Raw genomic sequence first — 23,075 nt, 5'->3', positions numbered from 1 at the left:
CCTCATCTGTAGGATGTAGATATTAACAGTATCTGTCCACAAGCTTGTTGGGAGAATTAGACAAGAGAAGCCATGTCAAAGTGATTAGATGGTGCCTAGCACATAATAAGCAATCAATCAATGTTACTCGCTATTAAAAACAACAACATCTTCAGTGACAAATCTCACATAAAATGGTAAAACCTCTTAGAGAAAGTTCAGTTTCAAAGATAGCACGTTGTAGTATATACAGAAGCTGAAATATAATGTTGTACACATGAAACGTGTAATGTTATAAACCAGTGTTACCTAAAAAAAAACCATAGGGAAAAAAGAATGCATAGTATAAACTTGAAACATGTTTCCTTGCTACCCTATCATGTTGTCAAGAAAAAGCTACTGGGAAAGGATAAATGGCTGTGGCACATGTGGCTCCATTTCAGTGTCTAAGAACAGTAAAGACAGCCAGGGAGCACCAATACTGTGGCGCATTTACTAGGTGTGTTCCAGGCATTGTGCTAAGCGCCTCCAAAGCATTATCTCATTTAATCTTCAGGCCACTTGTGCCGGTTATTAAACTACTGTCTCTCAGCTCAAACCCACCCTCTTGTCCTCTGCTTTGTGATGCTGCTGTGGAAACACTGCAAATTTCAGTTCTTTTTTGTCAGTTTCATGTTAGGTTTCATCAGTAGGGGCCACTACAGGGAGACTGGAAGAAAGAAGGAGAATGGACTGGTTGGTTCCTTTGGGTCTACTTGCAGTTCAAGCAGCAGCATCCTTCTAATGGCCCTTTACCGTGGCAGCAGCAGTTGGTTCTAGTCTCTGTCATCTCTGTGCCCTTGAAGGACCAGCTCTATTATGTTCTCACAAAGAAACTCCATCACCAAGCAAATGGCCTCTCCTTGAGGAAACCTACTTTCTGTTTCCTCCCTTTGTTCTCTGAGTCCAAGAGGGGTGGCTGCTTCCTGCAATTATTCATACCTCTGTGTTATCTCAGTATTTCAAATAGTTTTGCTCTTTTGCTCCTCCGGTATCTTTTAACCAATTCCCTACATTAAATTCTCTCTGTGGAAATCTTGACTGCATCTTAACTGACACACTGTGCAAGAGGCTGAAACAGATGGGGACTTTGAAATCCTTTGTTTCCTGCCACCTAAGATACCAAATTAACACCACTAACACTATCTTAAAATACAGATTTAGAAATGAAAAAAGAACAGTTCAGAAAACGTAAATAAAATGCTGTGAAAGTGATCACATAGTAATGGGGCCAGAGGTTTCAGAAAAGTGTTTTTTGTTCTCACTGTTTCCATTATCACTGCGCAATGAACCTATATTCACTTTTGTATATAAGCTATATGACATTATTATTTTATATTATGGTGCATACATAAATGATTTTCCTGTATAGTCCTGATTTTAGGCATTCTGTGTACGCACCACAACTACTGAAGCCCACATGCTCTAGGGCCCGTGTGCTGCAACTACTGAGCCCACGTGCTGCAACTACTGAGCCCACGTGATGCAACTACTGAAGCCCGTAAGCCTAGAGCCCGTGCTCCGCGACGAGAAGCCACTGCAATGAGAAGCCCGCGCACTGCAACGAAGAGTAGCCCCCACTCGCTGCAACTAGAGAAAGCCTGCGCGCAGCAACAAAGACCCAACGCAGCCAAAAAAAAAAAAGAAAATACAAATCACAGGCAGCCACTACACTTGATCAAATTTAGCACTCAAGTGAAAACCCATTCGCCATCCTTGCGATCTATCTTCAAGTTTATGGAAATTTCTTTACTTCTGTCATCAGAATTTATGTTCCAGATTGTCATTCAGATCCTAAAGAGTTATAAAACTTTTATGTCATATGATATGTAATAATTTTTGGTTTGAAGTACGTATTAGTTAAGACCCAGTTAGGAAAGCAGAACACATTTTAGATCATTCAATAGAGAAAATTCAAAATGGAAAACTAATTAGAAAGGCTTTGGAATAACAGAAAGGGCATGTGAAAAATCGTGGGCCAACCCAAAGATTGGCAACAGCAGGAAGCTCCTGCTTTGAGGAGATAAGACCGTGTTACTAAAACTCAGGACTTGGAGCCACCTAAAGGGAGCTGAAAGCATGGCAGGAATTTGCTGGAGGAGTTCTGAGGCCAGAGAGGCAGCTGGAACCACAAAGAAGATGCTAACGACACCATCCAGTCAGAGAGAGGAAGAAATACACTGGTTTCCTTCCTCTCCCTGTCCTCCAATCTTCCACAAGTGCCTGCCATTGTCCCACGGGCTGGAAGCCTGTTGGCAAGGCTGTGTGGGAAAATGTAGCTTGCAAGAGCCAGCTCTCTGTGACACACAGCAGAGCAGCAGAAGGCTGGGGAATGGATCTGAGGACAAAGAGGCAGTTGGCTTTTGAGTAGTATGGGCATTACCAAGTTACACTCAACAGTCACTGGGGCAAAATGGCGGTGAAGGCATGTCCAACCTTGTCTTATCCACAGGCTCTTAGGTCCCGGGACACCACAAGGACATGGCAGGAGACGGTTTCATCTCTAAGCCAGTAGGTCACAGAACACTGTCTGACTCTTTGGACAGCAAAGGCCTCAGGGTTACCTGACATTTGAATTTTTCTGAACAAAGGAAGTTGCTCCTAATTATTAAGCGCAGAATATGGCTGAGGTTTTCTTCCTGGGAGAGGTAGTAAGAAATCAATTACACTAATGGGTAGCTCTGTGTGAACAGACATATTCATAAACTCTAAGGAAAGGCAGTTTGGGTGAAGAAACAAGATATCAAAACCTGTGCGTTCCTACAGGAATCAATTCAATTACAGCACACACTGCAAAGCCCTGGCACAAAGAGGGGTTTTTTTTCCCCTCACTTTAGAATAGTGCAGACATGAGCCAAAGCCTGGAGTCCCACATGTATCAAAGAGAAATTGTCAGCTGTTCTATATAACACTGAGGTTTCATTTGACACTAAGCTGCTCATTCATTGGTTCACTTGAAATGACAATGAAAAAGGAGGTGGTGATGGAAACAGGGCTGGGAGCCAGTAGGTTATCAAAATCAGGCTGGGTCCTGGATCAACATGACAAGCTATGCTGTCCTGAAGGGCAGGAGGTTTTTGTTTCCCAAGATCTCACTCAAGTATCGGGTGTTACCTAGGATGCATGCAGAGCACAGAGAACAGGGCAAAAGAACCATGAAAAGCCAACACAAGGCTACGTTCAACAGATAGAGCTTGAGTCACGGATTTTCTTGACTCTGCATTATCCTCACGAGACAGACAAAAAACAAGCCAAACAAATCCCAAACCAAGCCAAACAGACAAGCAAACAAGCTTGGAAACAAGCTATGCACCCTGAGTTGTTTTCCTAATCGTGGTAGGTTTGTATTGATCCAGCCACATTCTCTTTTATGGTCTGACATAGGGTGACCAGCCAGCGATTTGTAAAAAATCTCAGTGGGAGTTCTTCCCTTTCTAGGAAACTCAATAAGAAGCCAACTCATGAATGGCGGAGGCAGGATGGTGTAATGGTTAGAGTCAGAGAGCCCTTGGTTGAGAGGCCTTACTTCTACTTCACTGTGAACTGGGGCAAGTTATATAAAATCTCTGAGATTCTGCTTCCTCTTTCCTGAGAGTATCCAGTTCACAGAACTGCATGAAGATTGAGGATGAGCCTGCAGTTAAAGTGTTTAGCACGGTGCCTGGCACACTTTAAGTGTGGGATGTACACATTCACATCCAGGAAGTTCCAAATGCAAAGGGGCAGAAAAGCAAAATAATTAGAAGAAACCCTTCCCTTCTAATATTCCTACTTTGTCCCCAGTTGTCTTCTCCTTTCTCTTTTTTTTTTTTTTGCTGGCCCTGGAACAACTGTCCCCCTTCCCAGGGCTTCCACTAAGTTCCTGAGGTTCGCCCTCTGAGAGGTATTGGAGTGAAGCATCCAGCCTTCTTTTTTGCTCTTCTCTGTTGCAGCAGACATTCCCTGCTGCAAGGTGGTGAGAGGGACGTTATGCTTACGTAGCCCAGCCCGGGTAAAATCACCTCTTCTTTTCATGGTGAATTCACACCCGGGACAGAAACTTAGATGCTCCGTCACTGGCTGGGTGGAATAGACACCGTTGAGCTCTCATCCGGTCCCCTGTATTTAGCAGACCAATCCCCATAGTGGCTTAAAGCAATAACCATTTTATTGTGTTGCATAATTTTCAGGGCCAGGAATTCAGGCGGGGCTTGGCAGGTGATTCTTCTCTTCCATGTGACATTGATAGAGGTCGCTGGGTGGTGTGCAGCTGGCAGAGGGACGGGTCTCCAGGGGCCAAGACAGCTTCATTCATGTGTCTGGTGCCTTAGCTGGAATGTCTGGAAGGCTGGGCTCAGCCGGGACAGTGGCCCAGAGTGCTTACATGTGACGTCTCCAGCATGGTGGCCCCAGCACGGTGGCCTCAGATTTCTTCTCCAAGAGTAAGAGTTCCAGAGAAAAAGGCAGAAGCCCCAAGGCCTTTTATGACTCAGACTTGGAAGTCAGAGAGTTTCACTTCCATTCTCATCTATTGGTCAAAACAGTCATCAACCTGCCCAGATTCAAGGGCAGAGGCAGGAGAACACCATTCTAGTTGGGAGGCGTGTCGAAGAATTTATGGGGCCGTCTTTTAAAACTGCCAGTCTGTCTTCTTTTAATAATTCTCACTTGCGCGCACAGACCAGAACTGTCACGGTTACTTTTCAAGAGGGCCAACTAGTGCCTAGGCACTGAATAGCTGGCTATTGAAGAATTTAAAGGGAATCACATGCGCTGGTGGCAGCACAGATAACATCTATTTAAAGTTACATTGTAGAGAGGGGGCAAAAAAGATTGAGGTTCTGAGCTACAGTTCATAATAGCCAGCCTCTCCCAAATGCCTCTACAGAATGCAAGATAAGAATGTGTCAGGCAGGGCCTTTTGCAACATTATTCTTAGATGCCCAACATACAAATTTCAGCAGCTCCCACAGAGTCCTGTATGTCTCTGTCATAGTTCTTGTCACCCTTGTAATGATGGGTTCAATGTCTAACTTTCCCTATAAAATGCCATTCTCGGTGACGGAGAACAAGCTTGTCCTACCACCCAGTGTACCTCCCGCACCACACACAGTGTCTGAAATGAAGCAGATGTGCAATAAATACATTTCACTGGCTAATTATTTGGAGTGGTAGAAAGAAGATGAGAATAGCTAGTACCTAACAATAAGCTTATAATTTGCTGTGAAGGATTTAACTCTTTTTCTACTTAAGATGATGGGCTATAAGACCTATGTATGTATCAACAGAATCGAAAGTATAACATTTAAAGCTTTAATAATTCCCCAGTTGGTCTAACCAGATCACTCCGGTTATTAAAAGACACCGGTAACATCCACACACCCGACACTTACTGACAGCTTTGTTTATTATTTAGTTGATTATTCCATTTGTATAATCGTACAATGATTCTCTTTTAAACAATACTGCTATACCTGAAGTCGGTCACACTATACTCTCCCTTCCTTCTATAGTAGTAAAGTGGGTTTTTTTCACACTCAGTTTTTTAATAGAACATTGTCAAATATCAAGAAGTGCGATTAACTGAAAGTAATGAACGGACCAAACTCCACGGAAGACAACCGCACACTCCGTTAAGGGTCTAGTGCCATTACAGTGGGCCATGTCCATTCAGGAGGAGACACCAGTGGCCTCGTGGGATCCCAGGGCTGGCAGAGTGTTGGTGGGTATAAGCAGCTCCCTTAAGACCTGTTTGGCAGCTTGGAAAGTCGAGGTTTAATAGTGGCCCCGTCCGTCACCCTTCTAGTCAGAATGGGTTCCTGCAGTCAAACTGTGGGCAGTGTCGTCAGGGTGTGAGCGAGCTTGCCTTCCTTGGGCAAAATCCTCGAGTGAAATCCTCAGGGGGCCCGACCACTCTCTCCTACTCCATTCATATTGGCCTTATTTTTAACTCGAAAGTAGGTGGGACCCAGGCATAGAGGTTGTGTGTACAGTGTGCATGTGTGTGTCTGTAGTGTGCGTGTAGACTGTGTGTATATAGTGTGTGTCTGTATACTGTGTGTGTGTATGTTCTGTGCAGCGTGTATAGTGTGTGTTGTGTGTGTACAGTGTGTATGTAGTGTGCGTGTATACACTGTGGGTGTAGTGTGTGTATGTGTAGTGTGCACATCTGTGGCTGCGTGTAGTATGTAGTGTGTGTGCCTATGTGTAGTGTGTATAGTATACGTATAGGGTGTGTGCATACAGTCTGTATGTGTATAGTGTGTGTGCCTATAGTTTGTATTTGTGTAGTGTGTAAATAATGTGTATAGTCTATAGTGTGTGTGTGTGTGTGGTGTGTATGCTGTGCATGTAGTATGTGTATATACAGTGTGTAGTGTGTGTGTTGTGTGTGTGCAGTATGTGTATACACTGTGCAGTTTGTAGAGCGTGTGTGTAGTGTGTGCACATGTAGTGTGTGTGTAATATGTGTATATACTCTCTGCCGAGTGTGTACTGTGTGGGTAGTGTGTGTATATCCTGTGCAGAGTGTGTGCTGTGTGTGCACATACTGTGTGTAGGTGTGGAGGGCACAGGGCACACTGAAGGAGGGAGAAGGACGGGGCTAAGCAGGAAGGGTATCAGGCAGGAGAAGCAGACAAAGATGAGGATGGACCTGGGGGGAGACGGCAGGAGGGAGGGAAAGCGTGAGCGTGCTTTATTTTAATAACACAGAAGGAGGGACAGGGAACGGTGTCCCTGATGCCACTCCCTGGCCCCCCTCTCTGGCCCAAGGTCCTGGTCCTCTGCTGTGCAGATCCAGCTTTCTGTGCAGACTTGAATAAAGGAGCAGCAGCGGCAAAACCAGCTCTCACCAAGGCCCCGCCCCATTGGCTGGGGTCCCACTGCTGCCTCCTGTACCCCTTCCTCTTCGGTCAAGGTGAGACACTGGCTTCTGAGGCATTTCACCCACCGCCCGGCATTGACCCCAGGTGGGTCTCAGTTTTCTGCCAGCCTTTGCTCTGGAACTGAGGGGGCTGCATTCCAGAGTCGATATACTGTCTTTCCATCTTTCTGCAGAAAGATGCAGAGAGGGGCGTGAGGTCACCTGTGCTTGCAGCCCTGCCACAGGCTCACTCTCAGGCACTGGCGGGGAGAAGGCTTGTGCTGCAGATCCGTGGTCCCAAAGGACGCCCCGGCTGCAGGGTTAGGATGCACTGTGCCCTCCTCCCACTGCAACGCACTGCAGGCATATCTGTGCCACGGAGGCAGGGGCCAGGGAGAGCTGCGCGTCCAGGCAACATGGAAAGCAGAGCTGAGGAGGGCGAGGGGTTAAAATCCTGTGCTCTGGAGTCCGACAGCCTGAATTCAAATGGTGGTTCAGGTAGGTAAGAAACGAGCTGTTGCTAGAATTCAGCGTTATGTAAAGTGCTTAGAGCAGCGTCTGGCACACAGTAAGCACTCAATAAACAAGCTCTGTCATTCTAACCACTTAGAAAAAATTCAATACGGCTCAATGACAGGCCTTATAGATTCTGCATCTCCTTCCTGACCTTTCTCTTGTGTTTCCAAATGAGGAGCCCTGGTCAAAGGCAGGGTGGCTGAACGTGTGTGTCCAGGCCTCTGAGGTGTGTGAGGACAATTAAGGCCATTGCTGGTCCACAGGGCTCTGCAGAGCTCTTTCTGAGAGGCTGGACTTCCCGTTGGCCAGGCCCCCACTTGTGCCAGTGCCAATGCTCGGGGAGCGGGGCAGAAGCAGTGGCCTGGCCCTTACCTGTGGTCAGGGGAGCTCACCCACACGGAACCTCTGCTGCTCCTGGCAACTAGATGGGGGGTGAAAATAGAATCCTCACCCAGAGAAATGATTTGCAAAACTAGCAACATAACTAAGCAAATTTGGCAAAGGGGAGAATGGACGGAAGTGTTTTGTGATGGGTAATAACTTGAGTTCACTAAAACACTGACATGGAGGCCTTGACCCGTCCTGACCAGAGCGGACATCAGCCAGGACGGATCTGTGCAAGGTAAGCGGCGCAGACACCACAGAGAATCCGGGCATGCGACATGCACTACTGGTCTGCAGAAGTTCACCCTGGAGGTGCAGGAGCTTTTTAAAAGAAGAAACTACATTTTTTTTTCGAGAACGTGGACTGCTAACCAGACTCCCAGGTAGACTGCTCTGCAGGTGCATTAGACAGGTAGCATTTTATTGCCTCTTAAAGATATATTGTTCAGAGGAGAAGGCAGAGTTCTTCCAGAAGGAGATTTAATTCCCTTAAAATTCCCTTAAAAATCCAGGAGGCCGACCGGGGCCCATAATGGAGGCGAAGTTCACCTCTGCAGTGTGAAGATAGCAATCGGAAGGCCGGGGGCGGAAACCATGAGACCTACACAGGGGCCACCTTCCCAGTTCTCTTGCTGTTGTTCTCTGTGAGCAGAGCTTAGGGTCTTAGTGTGAGAGCTTCCCTAGGACATCTGAGGCTGGGGTCTGAGGCCACTCTACAACTTTCTGGCCTCATCTCTGTCCCCAGGTGCAAGGGACATAGGAACTCAGTGAGCACAGGGTGCACCAACCTAATGGCCCTTTCATGAGAAGCATGGCAGAACCCGAGCATTTTGATGAACCTCTTGGACAAAAAATGAACAAAACAAATTAACCGCAAAACAAGCCCCAAAGTAATTTCCCTAAGAAGAAATTTAGGAAGCCCTGGCTAGCAGGCTTACTGACCACACAGATGGAGAACATGATACCCGAGAAGTTCTGCAGGAAGCAAGGATCACCTTCTCGCTAGTTTAGATGTTGCCTGTGGAGGTTTGAACGTTCCCTTAAAAACATTAAAAATCCACACACCAACCCAGACATTTCCCCTCCTCTCTCCTGCTTCCTTTTGGCAGCTGCTCTCTGGCATCATGGCGCTAGATGTCTTTGCTGTCCCCATAACCGTTGTAAGGGATGCTCAGGGTCTGCTCCTCACACGTCTTCCTAAGGTCCCGGCTAAGCTCTGACCAGTCAAGTCCGTAGGGCTTGATCTCGCTGTAGCGGCAGCCCAGGTACTTAAGGGAGCTGCGTCGCAAGCTTATCTTGGGTTCCTGAAGGAGTCCATTGCACCAACTGCTGAGATCCCCAAGCTGAGAAAGGATGAGGCCAGCTTTCCTACGGATCAAGCATGGAGGATGCTTAGGTTAGAAAGAAGAGAAGGCAGGAAAGATAAACAGTGTGAGACTTTAAACTTCAAGAGGGAAGAGCCCCGTTTATTTTGCTTACTGTTCCATGGCTGGCACTTAGAAGAGGGGGAACCTCCATAAATACTTGTCAAGAAAATGAATGAATGAATGGAAGAATGAATGAATGAATGAAATGATTAATTAATAAGGACGGACGAGCAAAGTAGGGCACCAAAATGGAAACAAAGAAACAAAATGCAATAAGGACAAATAAGGAAGAGGAAATGACACACTTTAGTGGGGATTTATGCTCTTTTCAAATCATAGAGCTGACAAATCAGACCAATTTACTTTAAAGCCAGTAATTTATCACCATTAAATGACAAATAATGTGTTTGACTGGATGTTTCCCTTTTCAAGGGTATTTCTGAACTGAGTAGAAGCCGCCAATATATTGCACTTTGGGGGATATCAAGTGTAACTCATTACGCCTGTATGAAGGTAATTATAGTGTAATAAGGGCATGAACAATAGTGCCCTCAGTGCATATTGACATAGGGTCATTCTTTGGGAAAATGCAGACTCTCAGTGGCACGCATCACCTAATTAACCCCCAGGCGAGCTCCTGCCCTGTTCTGCAATCTCCCTCGGAAAGTCGGGAGGCTAGTGCCATTGAGACCCCTGAAACCCCATCCAAAGAGTGGGAAGAAGATGAGGTGATGAGAGGGCACCTGAGCTGTTGCAGATCCCTGAGAGAATGGGAAGAGGAGGGCAAGGTCTCCCCAAGTTCACACACACTGTAAAGGAGTGATCCCACTGGGCCAAGAATAGGGTGTGAGACCCCCTGCGCATAGCTTGGCGAAGCGGGCTGTCGCCAGGATCTAGCTCACTGGTGTACGGCCTCTTCTTGGCTTCCACTTCTGGTGTTAGAGATGGGACTGCCTGATGGCCAGTTCTCAGCCCGCCCTGGCTTTGACTCTGAACACTTAGGATAAGTGAAGGAACGGGGATTCCCTCATTTAGCTGTGTTCTTTCCCTTCTTCAAAAAACCATGGGTGACCAGAGACCCATGAAAGAATAGTCTCTTATTCCAACAAGCCCATGTGAGGCTCTAAAATCTGTTCTGGAAAGTTCAATGAACAGGACCCCTTGCAGTATTTATCAACTGCTAGGCTAACTTCACACGTGAGGAAGCATCTCTTTTCTAATTCAATCAACAATTCTTTCCAGAAACTGGAAGTTTCTTCACCAAGTTTAGAATGAGCTCTCAAGAACAAGAAGCACATTCATTTCATGCCTCTTCTTCCGTCCTGGCTACGAGCGTCACAAGGGGTGAGCTCACCGCATTCCTAGGAGGGCAAGCGAGAGACGGGCGGGGATGACGGACGTTGGAAGCAAGGTGTTGAGCTGTGGCAGCAAAGTCAAGGGACCCAGAGAGTGTGAGGTCATCGGAGGCCAGTCAAGTTTTCTCCCACTGCAATGGTGGGTCAGAGAAAATCAAACACTCTGCCGACTAAGTCACACCTTATGCAGATTGCCTCTCCTCTGCCCATCAGCCTCTGCCCTTTGGCCAAGCAGGCTTTCCAAAAGTCGTCATCAACAGGGACTTTGGTGGCCTTCCTCTTAATCTGTCCTGCCGCATGTCATTAGCTGTTGACACATTCTTGGGATGTGGACGAAGGGGGAGAGAAGACAGAGTAAAGGGCAGCATCTGCCTCATCTTGAAGAAGTGGATAAAGGAACACATCCTAGCCATCCTTTCAAACAAATGGATTTAATTAGCCCATGGAGTTTTTTGTGGCTATTTTCATTGCTCCCTTTTTAAAAAAAGATAATAATTCATTTGGGTATGTCCTTGACCATCTCAGAGCCTTCTTCTTTCTTAAGAGCAATGCGACCAAGGCTGTCCTCAAGGTATTTCAACTCTCATGGAGGCGTCCATGAATTTTAATGGAATTGGATTTAACTGAAGCAAGGGAGTACTTTCTGCTTGCTTGCAGGGCGTATGTACCCTCTGACCCTTTTCTATTTATTCTCACAACTAACTCCAAAGTGGTGAAGTATCTCAAGGCAGGAGACTTCTTGTTTCCTGTGGTTCTCCCCCAGATCCATGACACTGAAGAGCGAAACTTGATTTTCCACAAGCTAATGAAACTACAATTTTCCCCCTAATATATAGCCTTAAAAAACCAGTATTTCACATGAAAGAGTCTCCTGGGAAGACTCCTGAGAGTCTTCTCTTTTTGAGAAGACAGTGTCAAGTCAGCAGCAGGCCTTACTTTACAATGAGATCGGCATTTTTTCCCCCTGCGCACTTTCTTCATTAACCAATTTTCCTTCTGACTCTTGAGTTACAAGAGAGAAATTTTAAAAGCAGTCCAAATTCCCTTGGAAGTCAAGATGATGTATGCAATGTTAGTGCTATTCAAATTGTGACATTTATGTTCCTTGACAAAGAACTGCATATATGTACTCAATAAATGTCAGAAGGAGGGAGGAGAGAGCATGAAGGGAATTGGGGAGAGAGCTGGAGAGAGGGGATGATATTAGGTATGAGTAATAATAAGGACAGGAGTAATGGTAAGGTATGGAGCAGGGAGGCTATTTCATAATATATATCTACCTTCTAACCCAGGGTTTGCTTTTTACCAAAATTGAGACAGAACAAATTAAAGCCCCCTTATATATTTCCCTCTGTGTCCTGTCCATAGCCATGGCATCTGTTTGCCCAAGAATAACCAACCTTTATAAACTTTGGGAAATAATTTATGGAACGCAGAAAATTCTTCCTGACCTTACACATAAAATCATTTTATTTTAGGAAGGTAATCCTAGATTTTCTCCTTTCTTCAAAAGTAAGAAAATAGGTAAGCGGGGCGGGGGATGTCCTGTACAATGGTCTTCTAGAAAAGTTTATAAATTCAGGTCATACGAGGCATCCTGAGACTAAGTCTCCTTTCCAACTGATCAGATATCAGACAAATGGGATGAGCTTTGGGTGATACTTTTATTGATCCCTTTTGGCAGGAGAGCAAGAATTCTGAGTGCCAGAGGATCCTGCTGTATTGATTTTCTTCATTTACTTTCTTCCTCTCTTTATTTCTCTTCTTTCTTTCCTTCCATCCCTCCCTCCCTTCCTTCCTTCCCCTATTTCTTTTTTCTTTATTAACTCCTAAATAGTTTTGGGATGTATAAGTTTGGGGACATTCCATGTGAAAAGCCTCTTCACTGTGTTTATCTGAAAATCTTAGTATTTCCAGAGAAATCTTCTCCTCTCAGAGCAGCAATACACAGCCATGTTGAATGGAACAAAGGAAAGGTGTTATCTCTACGCATTCTTCCCATTCCTCTCTTCCCAAGAACTCTATCTGGGCTATATAACCTAAAAGCAGGAGTACTGAGTATTAGGAAGTTGTAGCCTTGGGGCCAGGGCAAGTTGGCAAACACTACATTATCCTAACTTTGGCCAAGTTAGATGTCAAGATGGGTCACTGGCTACCCCCATTCTGCCTTTCAAGAGAATGTAGGATTTAGCTCGAAATACGTCTGTATAATGCATATAACATATGTAAAGTTCATATGCAGTAAATATTTTTGGATAACCTCTTCAATAAAATTCCTAATTTTCTTTCAAAAGACTAAGCTTTTGGCTCCTACGGTTTAGCCTTTGGAATGCTGTGTCAGCATGATAAAGAGCGGGTAAAACAACTCAAGGGCAAAGGTTTTTTCAGAGTTCAGGAAATGCATTCATGGCTTGACTTAAATACAGCATAAATACAGCTTATCCATAACTAATCAGTATGAACTGAGCTGTCTAAAAGCACAGGACTTACAGCAGCTAAGCTCACCCAGGATATCTGCAAATTCATGAAGGCAGTATTATAGTGGAAGAGGTACAAAATTTCAAAAAGCTGAGGTCTTTAAAAGAGATAATGAAGTTTACTGATTACCTGGGGCCTAATTCATCCTCACACCGCCAGGTGAATTCTCCAAAACTCTCGTAATGCTGGTTATAGTGGTAGAGGACTCGATGGAGGGTGGGGGAACCCAGATCCAGGAGGGTGTTGTAGGCGGTCTGCTGCTCCTTCCCACTGGTATAGCCATTGAAGAGATTGTAGATCTTGTCTGCTATTTCTGAGGATGGGAGAAAAGGCCAATAAATAAGATTATACACACACACACACACATATATATATATACACACACACACACACACACATATATATATACACACACACACACACACACACGTATACATATATATATACACACATATACATAAATGATTATAAATACAGGCACATAGGTGTGTATATGCATGTATATGTGTGTGTATATATACACGTGTGTGTGTGTGATATTACTCAAAGAATACTGAACCTACTGCCCTATCAGGTTTCAGTTTTCTCTTCTATAAAATGAAAGGCTTCAAATAGAATCTCTCTAAGGTCAATTTACGTGATAATATTCTTTGTCTTCACCCATGTTTCCTAATAATACAGAGCCCGAGGCAAGAGCTCATAGATTGATACTTTATTGGCAAATGCATTCCCAGAGAAGCAGGAGGGAGGATAGAGAGAAATGAGGCAAGAAAGGAGGCAGAGTGAATATAAGAAAATGCTCTAAGGAGTTGATGGCTATGTTTTGCAGGAGAGGATGTATGAAGCTATTGGATCCTCACTGGTCCATCTGGGGGAGAACAGAAGAAGACTTTATATCCAGCTCCCATTCAGGATTGGTCCATGGGGACTTTTCACATTTGCCCCCATGAGGCATTAACTCCCCTGCACCTCTAAGCTGCATGCTTGGGTACAAAGTGAATCCTGCAAAAGCAAAGGGAAGCCCTGGGAAGCAGGGAGCAGCCTTCGGCTCAGGGATGAAGTCGGGAACTGTCAGGTCGCGCCTCCAGCAATGTGAAGAACCTGGAGTAGCCACAGTGCCAAAAGCAACCTGGCCCTGTGACTGCAGGAACGCGGGTCTTTTTGCTAGGGCCACCCAGACAGGTAGGAAGGCAAGCTTGCAGATCTGTGCTGACATGTACATTGAATCCAGTGCATTCTGCAGTTCCAAACGAGTGATCTTTTGGCTTAATTTATACCTCTTATATTTCTGCCTCCAAGGTATACATTGCTAAGATTGAACTCGGTGATGTGGCAAAGTGGCAATGAATTTGTGTAGCCTTGGCATTTTTTCCTGTGGAGCTCAAAGCACTTTATCATTAAATATTTTCTCATTAAACCTGTCAGAAAGGAGATTTGTTGACATTTTCTTCCTAAACAGCTGGGAACTGAGATCTGGAGAGCTTTGTCTCAGATCCAGTGTTAAATCTGGGGATGAAGAGACTAAGTCTACAGGCTTCTAAGCCAGACTTTGCCCACTTGACCCCCTGTTAGCCTAAAGGCCCTGATCCCTTGTCACTACTCCAAGTGAATTCAAGGTTGCTGGTGATGACTGAGTCATCATTTTAAGAGTTTCCTGGGTTGGAATGAATAAAATTTCTACCTCTACTCTGCCCAAGCATTGCAATAATTTCCCTTTTTGTCTATCTTGCCCATTGCCTACGAAAACAGGAGCCAGACCTCACTTCCTCAGTGTCCTGAGTGGCAAGACCAAGGCCAGACAAAATAATAGATAAAAAAAATGTTAGCTAAATGAATGAAATTTATGACCTTGGCAGTCATTTGAATCCACTTTGGTGGAGGGTTTCTGGTGATATATCTCCAGACCTGGGTTGTACCAACCCTTTAGCAATTAAACCCTTGTAACCAGCATCTTTAAGCTGCAATAAAAATAATTTCAGCTGAGAAATCCATTCAGATTTTCAGGACTTTAAAATTCTCAGGTTGTTAAAATAAGATCAAGAGATAAAGTGGACAGTGATGTAGACTATAAAGATCTCTGGTATTTATTATATAGAATATAAAGAATATAAATAAAAATTATATAGAATATAAAGAGCTCTGGTATTTATGTATTAACATCCTACTGATTGCCAAGAACTTCACATGTGTGAATTCTAATCCTCATACCACCACTGCACAATGAATATGAATGTCTTTGTGCTACAAATGAGGCCAGGTTACCTGCCCAAGGTCATATAGCCAGTGTGGGCTGGAGTCAAGCTTTAAAACTCTATCTTCCATTGCCCTTTTGCACCTATGCTCAGGGGATGGTAGTGTTTAACCAATTTAAGATACAGGAGGGGCTTCCCTGGTGGCGCAGTGGTTGAGAGTCCGCCTGCCGATGCAGGGGACACGGGTTCGTGCCCCGGTCCGGGAGGATCCCACGTGCCGCAGAGTGGCTGGGCCCGTGAGCCATGGCCGCTGTACCTGCGCGTCCGGAGCCTGTGCTCCACGGCGGGAGAGGCCACAACAGTGAGAGGCCCGTGTACCGCAAAAAAAAAAAAAAAAAAAAGATACAGGAGGCAGGGTCTTGGGGGATGCTTTCTGGGTTGACTATTTCTGGTAGAGGACACTGCCCTGGCTGGCCCATAAATTCCAAGTAAGAGAGAGTCCTAGTAGATATGCAGGGAGTCTGTCATTTCTGGAGTAGAAATGGAAAGAAGCAGAAGGACTATTCTAAGAGCTGTGCTTGTTCACTGGGAGGCAGGGAGTACGTACTTAGAGAAGAATGACCAGCAGTGCAGAAACCTAGGTGAATAGACCAGAGCCCAGACAGGGAGGTTCGGGGTTCCTTCTCTCGTTTTTTTTTTTGCGGTACGCGGGCCTCTCACTGTTGTGGCCTCTCCCGTTGCGGAGCACAGGCTCCGGACGTGCAGGCTCAGCGGCCATGGCTCACGGGCCCAGCCGCTCCACGGCATGTGGGATCCTCCCGGACCGGGGCACGAACCCGCGTCCCCTACGTTGGGAGGCGGACTCTCAACCACTGCGCCACCAGGGAAGCCCAGGGGTTCCTTCTCTTATCCTTTTACTGCTGTCAATCTGTTCTTATTTCCAGTGATGGGACATAGCATCACAGGCCTAAGGCCCTGGTTGTGACAGTCTGCTGAGCAACAGTGATGACTGCGAAGGTGTTTTCTGGCATATTTACTATTCTCCTAACACAACAGTAATATCCAGCTAGAGTAGGCTAATGCTTCCCGTTAGCAGAAGCATTTGTGCCTGAGACCAGGTGGGATAGTCCCAGTTTCTACCATAAATCTCCTAAAACCAAGATAATCTAACACCAGGGTGTGCTTAAAAGCCTTCATCGGTAAATGGGATATTATATTCAGAAAAATCTACACGCTAGGCTCCTAGAGACCGAATATTTCTGGCCCCTCCTATCTCCAATGAGGGAATTTATGGATATTATTTCATTAGCCTTCATAGCATCTCAAGAATTCACTAACTCAAAGAAAGTTAAAGACTATAAGATATTTTTCGTTATCATTTAACCCAGCTTTCAGCTTCACAGAAGTCTCGAGTTTTCCAAAACAGGTATCTGTCTTCCCTCTCTTTGACATGCACGGTGTTCAGGAATAGTTAAAATGCAGGTGAAGAGATGGCAGGGTGTCTACATACACAGCTTCATCACAAAAAAAAAAAAAAAGAGAAGGGAGCCAATATCTCTCGGGCATCAGAATAAATGAACAGGGCTGGTACTGAAGGCTTCAGACCCAAAGGTATGGTTAAGAATAGGCACCATGGGGAATGTAAATTGATACAGCCACTATGGGGAACAGTATGGAGGTTCCTTAAAAAACTACAAATAGAACTACCATACGACCCAGCAATCCCACTACTGGGCATATACCCTGAGAAAACCATAATTCAAAAAGAGTCATGTACCAAAATGTTCACTGCAGCTCTGTTTACAATAGCCCCGAGATGGAAACAACCTAAGTGCCCGTCATCGGATGAATGGATAAAGAAGATGTGGCACATATATACAATGGAATATTACCCAGCCATAAAAAGAAACGAAACTGAGTTATTTGTAGTGAGGTGGATGGACCTAGAGTCTGTCATACAGAGTGAAGTAAGTCAGAAAGAGAAAAACAAATACCGTATGCTAACACATATATATGGAATCTAAGAAAAAAAAAAAGGTCATGAAGAAACTAGGGGTAAGATAGGAATAAAGACACAGACCTACTAGAGAATGGACTTGAGGATATGGGGAGGGGGAAGGGTAAGCTGGGACAAAGTGAGAGAGTGGCATGGACATATATACACTAGCAAACATAAAATGGATAGCTAGTGGGAAGCAGCCGCATAGCACAGGGAGATCAGCTCGGTGCTTTGTGACCACCTAGAGGGGTGGGATAGGGAGGGTGGGAGGGAGGGAGACACAAGAGGGAAGAGATATGGGAACATATGTATATGTATAACTGATTCACTTTGTTATAAAGCAGAAACTAACACACCATTGTAAAGCAATTATACTCCAATAAAGATGTTAAAAAAAAAAAAAAGTAATAGGCACCATGACATCAAATGGAGTTGGGCTCCACTACACTAGCTGTGTGGCCTTGGACATGTTACTTAACCTCTCTGGGTTTTAGTTTCCTTGTCTGTTCAGTGATGGTTAATAACACATATCTTCCAAGGTTATTGTGAGGCTAAGAGTGATACCGAATGTAAAGCATTTCTTTAGCATGATGTCTGGACAAAGCAAGTACACTTTTATTCATTAATTCATTCCGTAAATATTTTTACTGAGTGCTTACCACGTGCTTGACATGTTTCTAGGTACTTGGCTACACCAGGGAGAAACTTTGACAAAAAGTCCTCATCCTATGGCACTTACAGTCTGGTGGTAGGACACATTCAGCTAAGCAATACACATAATAAATAAGTAAGATACAGTGTGCTAGAAAGTGGGAAAAAGTAAAACAGGAGAAGGAGCATTGCGAGTGCTGCATGGGGCATTGCAATTTTAAATAGAGGGGTGTCACTGAAAAGATGACATTCAAGCCATGGCTTGGAGGAGGGGAGAGAACGATCTGTGAGGATATCTGGGGCACAGCATAGGAGGGAGAGGAAATGCCAGCACGGAGGCCCCCCAGCTATGGTGGGCAGCAGATCTGAAAGCAGCAATAAGCCATGGTGTCTGGAAGTGAGTGAGGGGGAGAGTTGGGCAATAGCAGGTATTATTTTTTTAAATTCCTGTTACTGGTTCTCTACTAGATCATGCTTTTCCCAATGCCATGACACAGAGAGAGGCTGAAACACAAGAGTCCAAGAGTGGGGAAATAGTCTTATTTAAATGAGAGGAGTGACTCCAGGGGCAGAAGGGAGCTTTCTTATCCCCCAGCAGTGGTTGCTCTTTTTCCTATGAAATAAGAATCCTGGGAAGCACCTATACCTTCTGCCAATGGCTTCCTTGGCTGCTGTAACAAAAGTCTCCTGAATGGAGGTCCTAAGTCATCATTTACATTATTTCGGGGGGAGCTACCTGAAACCCCAGTCTGTCCCCACACTGAAGTAACTGACCATAGAATTCCACGTGGAAACTTGAGGACAATGAATCCCAACTGGCTTTATATTTTTGTCATTCTAAGCACTGTCCAAATTGCAAAGCCCCTTTCCCCCATCCTCCAAGTCTGTCTGTCCTCTCCCCTACCCTTCTCTCCCCATGCTGCTCTGTGCTTCCTTCACACCAATGATTCTCAAACTTGAGAATTAAACTTGATTCACAACCTGGAAGGCTTGTGAAAGCACAGATTTCTGGTTCCCACTGGAGTTCCTGATCCAGTAGGTCTCAGTTGGAACCTGACTATTGGCATATCTAACAAGTTCCAAGGTGAGGTTGATGCTGCTTGTCTGGACCACACTTTGAGCACCACTGTTCTATACTCATTCGTTCTCTCAAAACTTTCTTACTTCCTCTGGGACCAACACTGTTATGTGGCAACCAACTCTCCGTTCACCCTTGACCTTGGAACACACTCTTCCTTCCCTCCATACCCCTGCATCGGCTGAAACCTGCATGACACCTTCTCCAGTACTGAGGGATCCTTCTCATACACCAGAAAAGAGCCACCTCCCAGAAAACAATTTTTTCTCTCAATATATGTAAAAGTCCCTCCACTTTAAAATCTTACCTGTCTCTTTCTATTTCCCACCACTCACTTCCTAACTATGCTTCTCCAGACATGGCAGAATCTAGCATCTGGTTATCTTCTCCACCTCATTTCTTATCACCATTTTGGGTGACTTCACTGCCAAAATGAAAGGCCTGCTTAAGTCTAGAGACTCCCCCATCATCAAAGCCAATCACTGGGCTGAGAACTTCTCCATCTCTGAAATAATAAATCCAAATATCACATATGTACTGTGAACACAACCTCTTTTCATGGTTCCTATACTTATTGCTACCAAATCTGTTCTTCAATGACAGAAACCCCAAGTCCTTTGACATCTTCGTTCACTCCAGGCATCACTCCTGTATTTACATCCTTTTCTACTTAACCTGATCTACGCGGCCCATTGCTAGTGTCCTCGAGTAGCTTGCTCCGTCTTCTGCTCTTCCTTTACCTTCACATAGGCTGCTGGGGTCTGCCAGGGAAACATCACAAGCGGTTGAACGAGGTGGTCTTGCTTAGCTGACCTAGGTGGTCTTGCTTCAGCTAAGCACTTTGGACACACCTCTATACACCGCTTTTCACAATATAGGATAAGGCTGGAAGAACTCTTCTTTCTCTCACGCTCCACATCCAATCCATTTAGCAAATCCTTTTAGTTCTACCATCAAAATAATTTAGAATTGGACCACTTCTCATCACCTATATCCTGATCATTCTAGTTTAAAACAATATCATCTCTCCTCTGTATTGCCATAGCCTTCTAATCGGTCTTCCCACTTCCACCTTGGACCCAATATTTGGAGTCCATGCTCAACAAAGTAGACAGAACGATCCTGTAACATTAAGTCTGATCATGTCATTCTTCTGCCCAAAGTTTTCCAGGGCTTCCCATCCCAGTCCCTAGCAGAATCCCATTGCCTACTCTGATGACCAAGCATTACAGGATCTTCCCCACAGCCTCTCAGAGCTCCTCTCCTGTTCCTTTCCTTCTCATCATCTTTCTCACCAGAGGAGCCTCCTTTCTCTTCTTCAAACACGCCAAGGATGTCTGCACTGCGGCTCCTCTACTGGAATGGACCACCTCCAGATATCTGTGTGCTTTCCTCCTTCTCCTTCCTCTCAGCCCACTCTAGTTGAAATTCTACCCCCTGCCTTCCTAAACCGTTTCCCTGCTTATATGTCTCCATAACGTATGTCACTATCTGAAATATTACTTATTTTGCTACTGTTTTGCTTTGTCACCCCTGCTTAAATATAATCTCCACGAGGCAGGGGAGTTTTGCCCCAGTGCCTAGACCAGCTATTTAGCAAGGGCTTAAGATAAAGATAAGTTGTCTGATTGGATACATTCATGAAATCTTATTATAAAGTTCTTGAAAATAGATTCTGAGCCTAGTTCCTTTTGTTTCTTTAGCATCGAACACCAGATTGTGGTATTAATTAATAAATGACTGTGGAAGAAGCAAATGAAGAAATGGATAGGATTTATGTTTGGCATCAGGAAAGGAGGATGAATGTTGGAGGAAAGATGAATGAGAACTAGCCTTCACTTAGTGAAGCCACATGAAGAACCCTTGAAGGTCATGCCCCAACCTAGAGACTAGGTTGACCTTATTACTGACTAGCCTTTCCTGCTGGGTAAAGGGTATTTTCAGTAAAACATTGGTAGAAACTTCCTTGCTCAGTGACTTTACTGTCATAAGGCAGTAAAATTCTTCATAGAAAGTATCTAGTTTAGGAAAATGATCGTATAAGAAATAGGGTCTGGACTGACATGTACACACTCATGTGTATAAAATTGATGACTAATAAGAACCTGTTGTATAAAAAAATAAATTAAATAAGATTAAAAAAAAAAAGAAATAGGGTCTGCCTTCCTGCTAGATAATTAGGAGCTGAGGTCATGCTCTGGGTCACTTAAAAGGTAATTCCCATTTGTCACTAGTTGTAAACTCAACCCAAGTGAGCTATATTCATGATCGCCATCTGGGTTTGAAGAAGGCAAAGCTTATGCTTTTTGGCATAACGGCCAGGCCTGTATTAATTTGCAAGGATGTCCTCAATTAATCTAACTCATTAATCTCCGCATCTGCCCCGTACAGGACTCCTCTCTGGCTGAAGGATAACGGGACCTGGGAATGTTATTTCATTCTCTCAGCATTAAGTTGCTTCTCGTGCTCCCAGCTGGTCTGCTGGGATTTCAGAAAGTCTTCTTTGTCAGGGGGCACAAATGGTCAGAAGCACATCTTGATATGCTTTGGGGACGAGATTAACACAAAGAAGCCCCACAGAGAAATAGTATAGCGGTCTCTCCTGGGCAGATTATTCTTTGCTGGCCACTCTTTATTCCAGAGTTGCTTCTATCCATCTATTCCTGCAGGTGGCACTGTCTGGCATCTCTCCTACGTGCTATTCACCCCACTGATGTCCAACCAGCCTGCTGCCTATTCAGCAAACAAGTCCAAGGTGCCTACCACTGCTGGCAAGGACATCAGCAAATTCTCCAAAACGGAAATAGCTGGGACACCTTCTCAACACCTGTTCTTACTCTGGCTTGGAGTAAGAAATCAACAGATGATGAAATAAGGGTAACTTGGGTCCTTCCCAGTCTCTCATCTAGGTGTTTTCAACCCCAGATTCTGCTTTCATCATCAAGGGATTTCAGAGACCTTCAAAAGTCATTCAGTCCATACCCTACAAACCAGGCAACACTCACTCCAGAGAGAAGCACATTTGTCTTATACTAAGGGTCTCCATTCTACTATAACATCTCAGTGGACACCAATAATCCTGAAAAGGAGAATTATTTTGCTATATAAATTGAACACTATTTTTTTATGTATTGATATGTCTTTTCTTCATCAGTATTGAGAGACAAAGAAAGGTTTTCAGTCTTTTACATAATAATCCTCTAAATATCTAATTTAACATTGCAAGCAAAATAGGGATTGATGTCAAATAATGAGTCTGAGCGCAGGCCCTGTAAGATGCTAGCTTTGTGACCCTGGTCAGCTTACTTACTCTGCTCCGAATCTCAGTGTCTACATCTATAAGATGGGGGCAATATTCTATGCATTCAGTAAATATTTATTAAATTTAGTTAGGTCCCATTTGTTTATTTTTGTTTTTATTTTCTTTACTCGAGGAGGTGGGTCAGAAAAGATCTTGCTGTGGTTTATGTCAAAGAGTGTTTTCCTATGTTTTCCTTTAAGAGTTTTATAGTGTCCGGTCTTATATTTAGGTCTTTAATCCATTTTGAGTTTATTCTTGTGTATGGTGTTAGGTAGTGTTCTAATTTCATTCTTTTACATGTAGCTGTCCAGTTTTCCCAGCACCACTTATTGAAGAGGTTGTCTTTTCTCCATTGTATATTTTTGCCTCCTTTGTCATAGATTAGGTGACCATAGGTGTGTGGGTTTATCTCTGGGCTTTCTATCCTGTTCCATTGATCTATATTTCTGTTTTTGTGCCAGTACCATACTGTCTTGATTACTGAGCTTGGTAGTATAGTTTGAAGTCAGGGAGTCTGATTCCTCCAGCTCTGTTTTTCTTTCTCAAGATTGCTTTGGCTATCTGGGCTCTTTTGTGTTTCCATGCAAATTGTAAAAGGAAACCATAAACTAGACAAAAAGACAACCCTCAGAGTGAGAGAAAATATTTGCAAATGAAGCAATGGACAAAGGATTAATCTCCAGAATATTCAAACAGCTCATGGAGCTCAATATAAAAAAACCAAACAACCCAATCAAAACATGGGCAGAAGGGCTTCCCTGGTGGCACAGTGGTTGAGAGTCTGCCTGCCGACGAAGGGGACACGAGTTCGTACCCCGTTCCGGGAAGATCCCACATGCCGCGGAGTGGCTGGGCCCGTGAGCCATGGCCGCTGAGCCTGCGCATCTGGAGC

At 44.5% G+C, this 23,075-nt stretch overlaps 1 protein-coding gene across 1 annotated transcript in view; it reads right to left on the bottom strand.

Moving 5' to 3' along the window:
• Positions 1 to 8,892: 8,892 nt before the first annotated feature.
• Positions 8,893 to 23,075, bottom strand: part of ASTN1 (astrotactin 1) — a 163,783-nt gene continuing 149,600 nt past the window's right edge. The window contains exons 19-20 of the mRNA XM_089901297.1: positions 13,092 to 13,275; positions 8,893 to 9,130 (exon numbers count right to left, since the gene is read on the bottom strand). Coding sequence (XP_089757423.1) covers positions 8,893 to 9,130; positions 13,092 to 13,275 — 422 coding nt within the window. The remainder of the gene's footprint in view (positions 9,131 to 13,091; positions 13,276 to 23,075) is intronic.

The sequence above is a fragment of the Delphinapterus leucas genome, chromosome 1 (genome assembly GCF_059928025.1).
Source record: "Delphinapterus leucas isolate spDelLeu-1000000601 "Yukka" chromosome 1, BTC_Dleu_Yukka2, whole genome shotgun sequence".
NCBI classification, from domain to species: Eukaryota; Metazoa; Chordata; class Mammalia; order Artiodactyla; family Monodontidae; genus Delphinapterus; species Delphinapterus leucas.
Note: the sequence above shows the minus strand (reverse complement) of the source record. Positions and strands in the feature narration are given on the sequence as shown.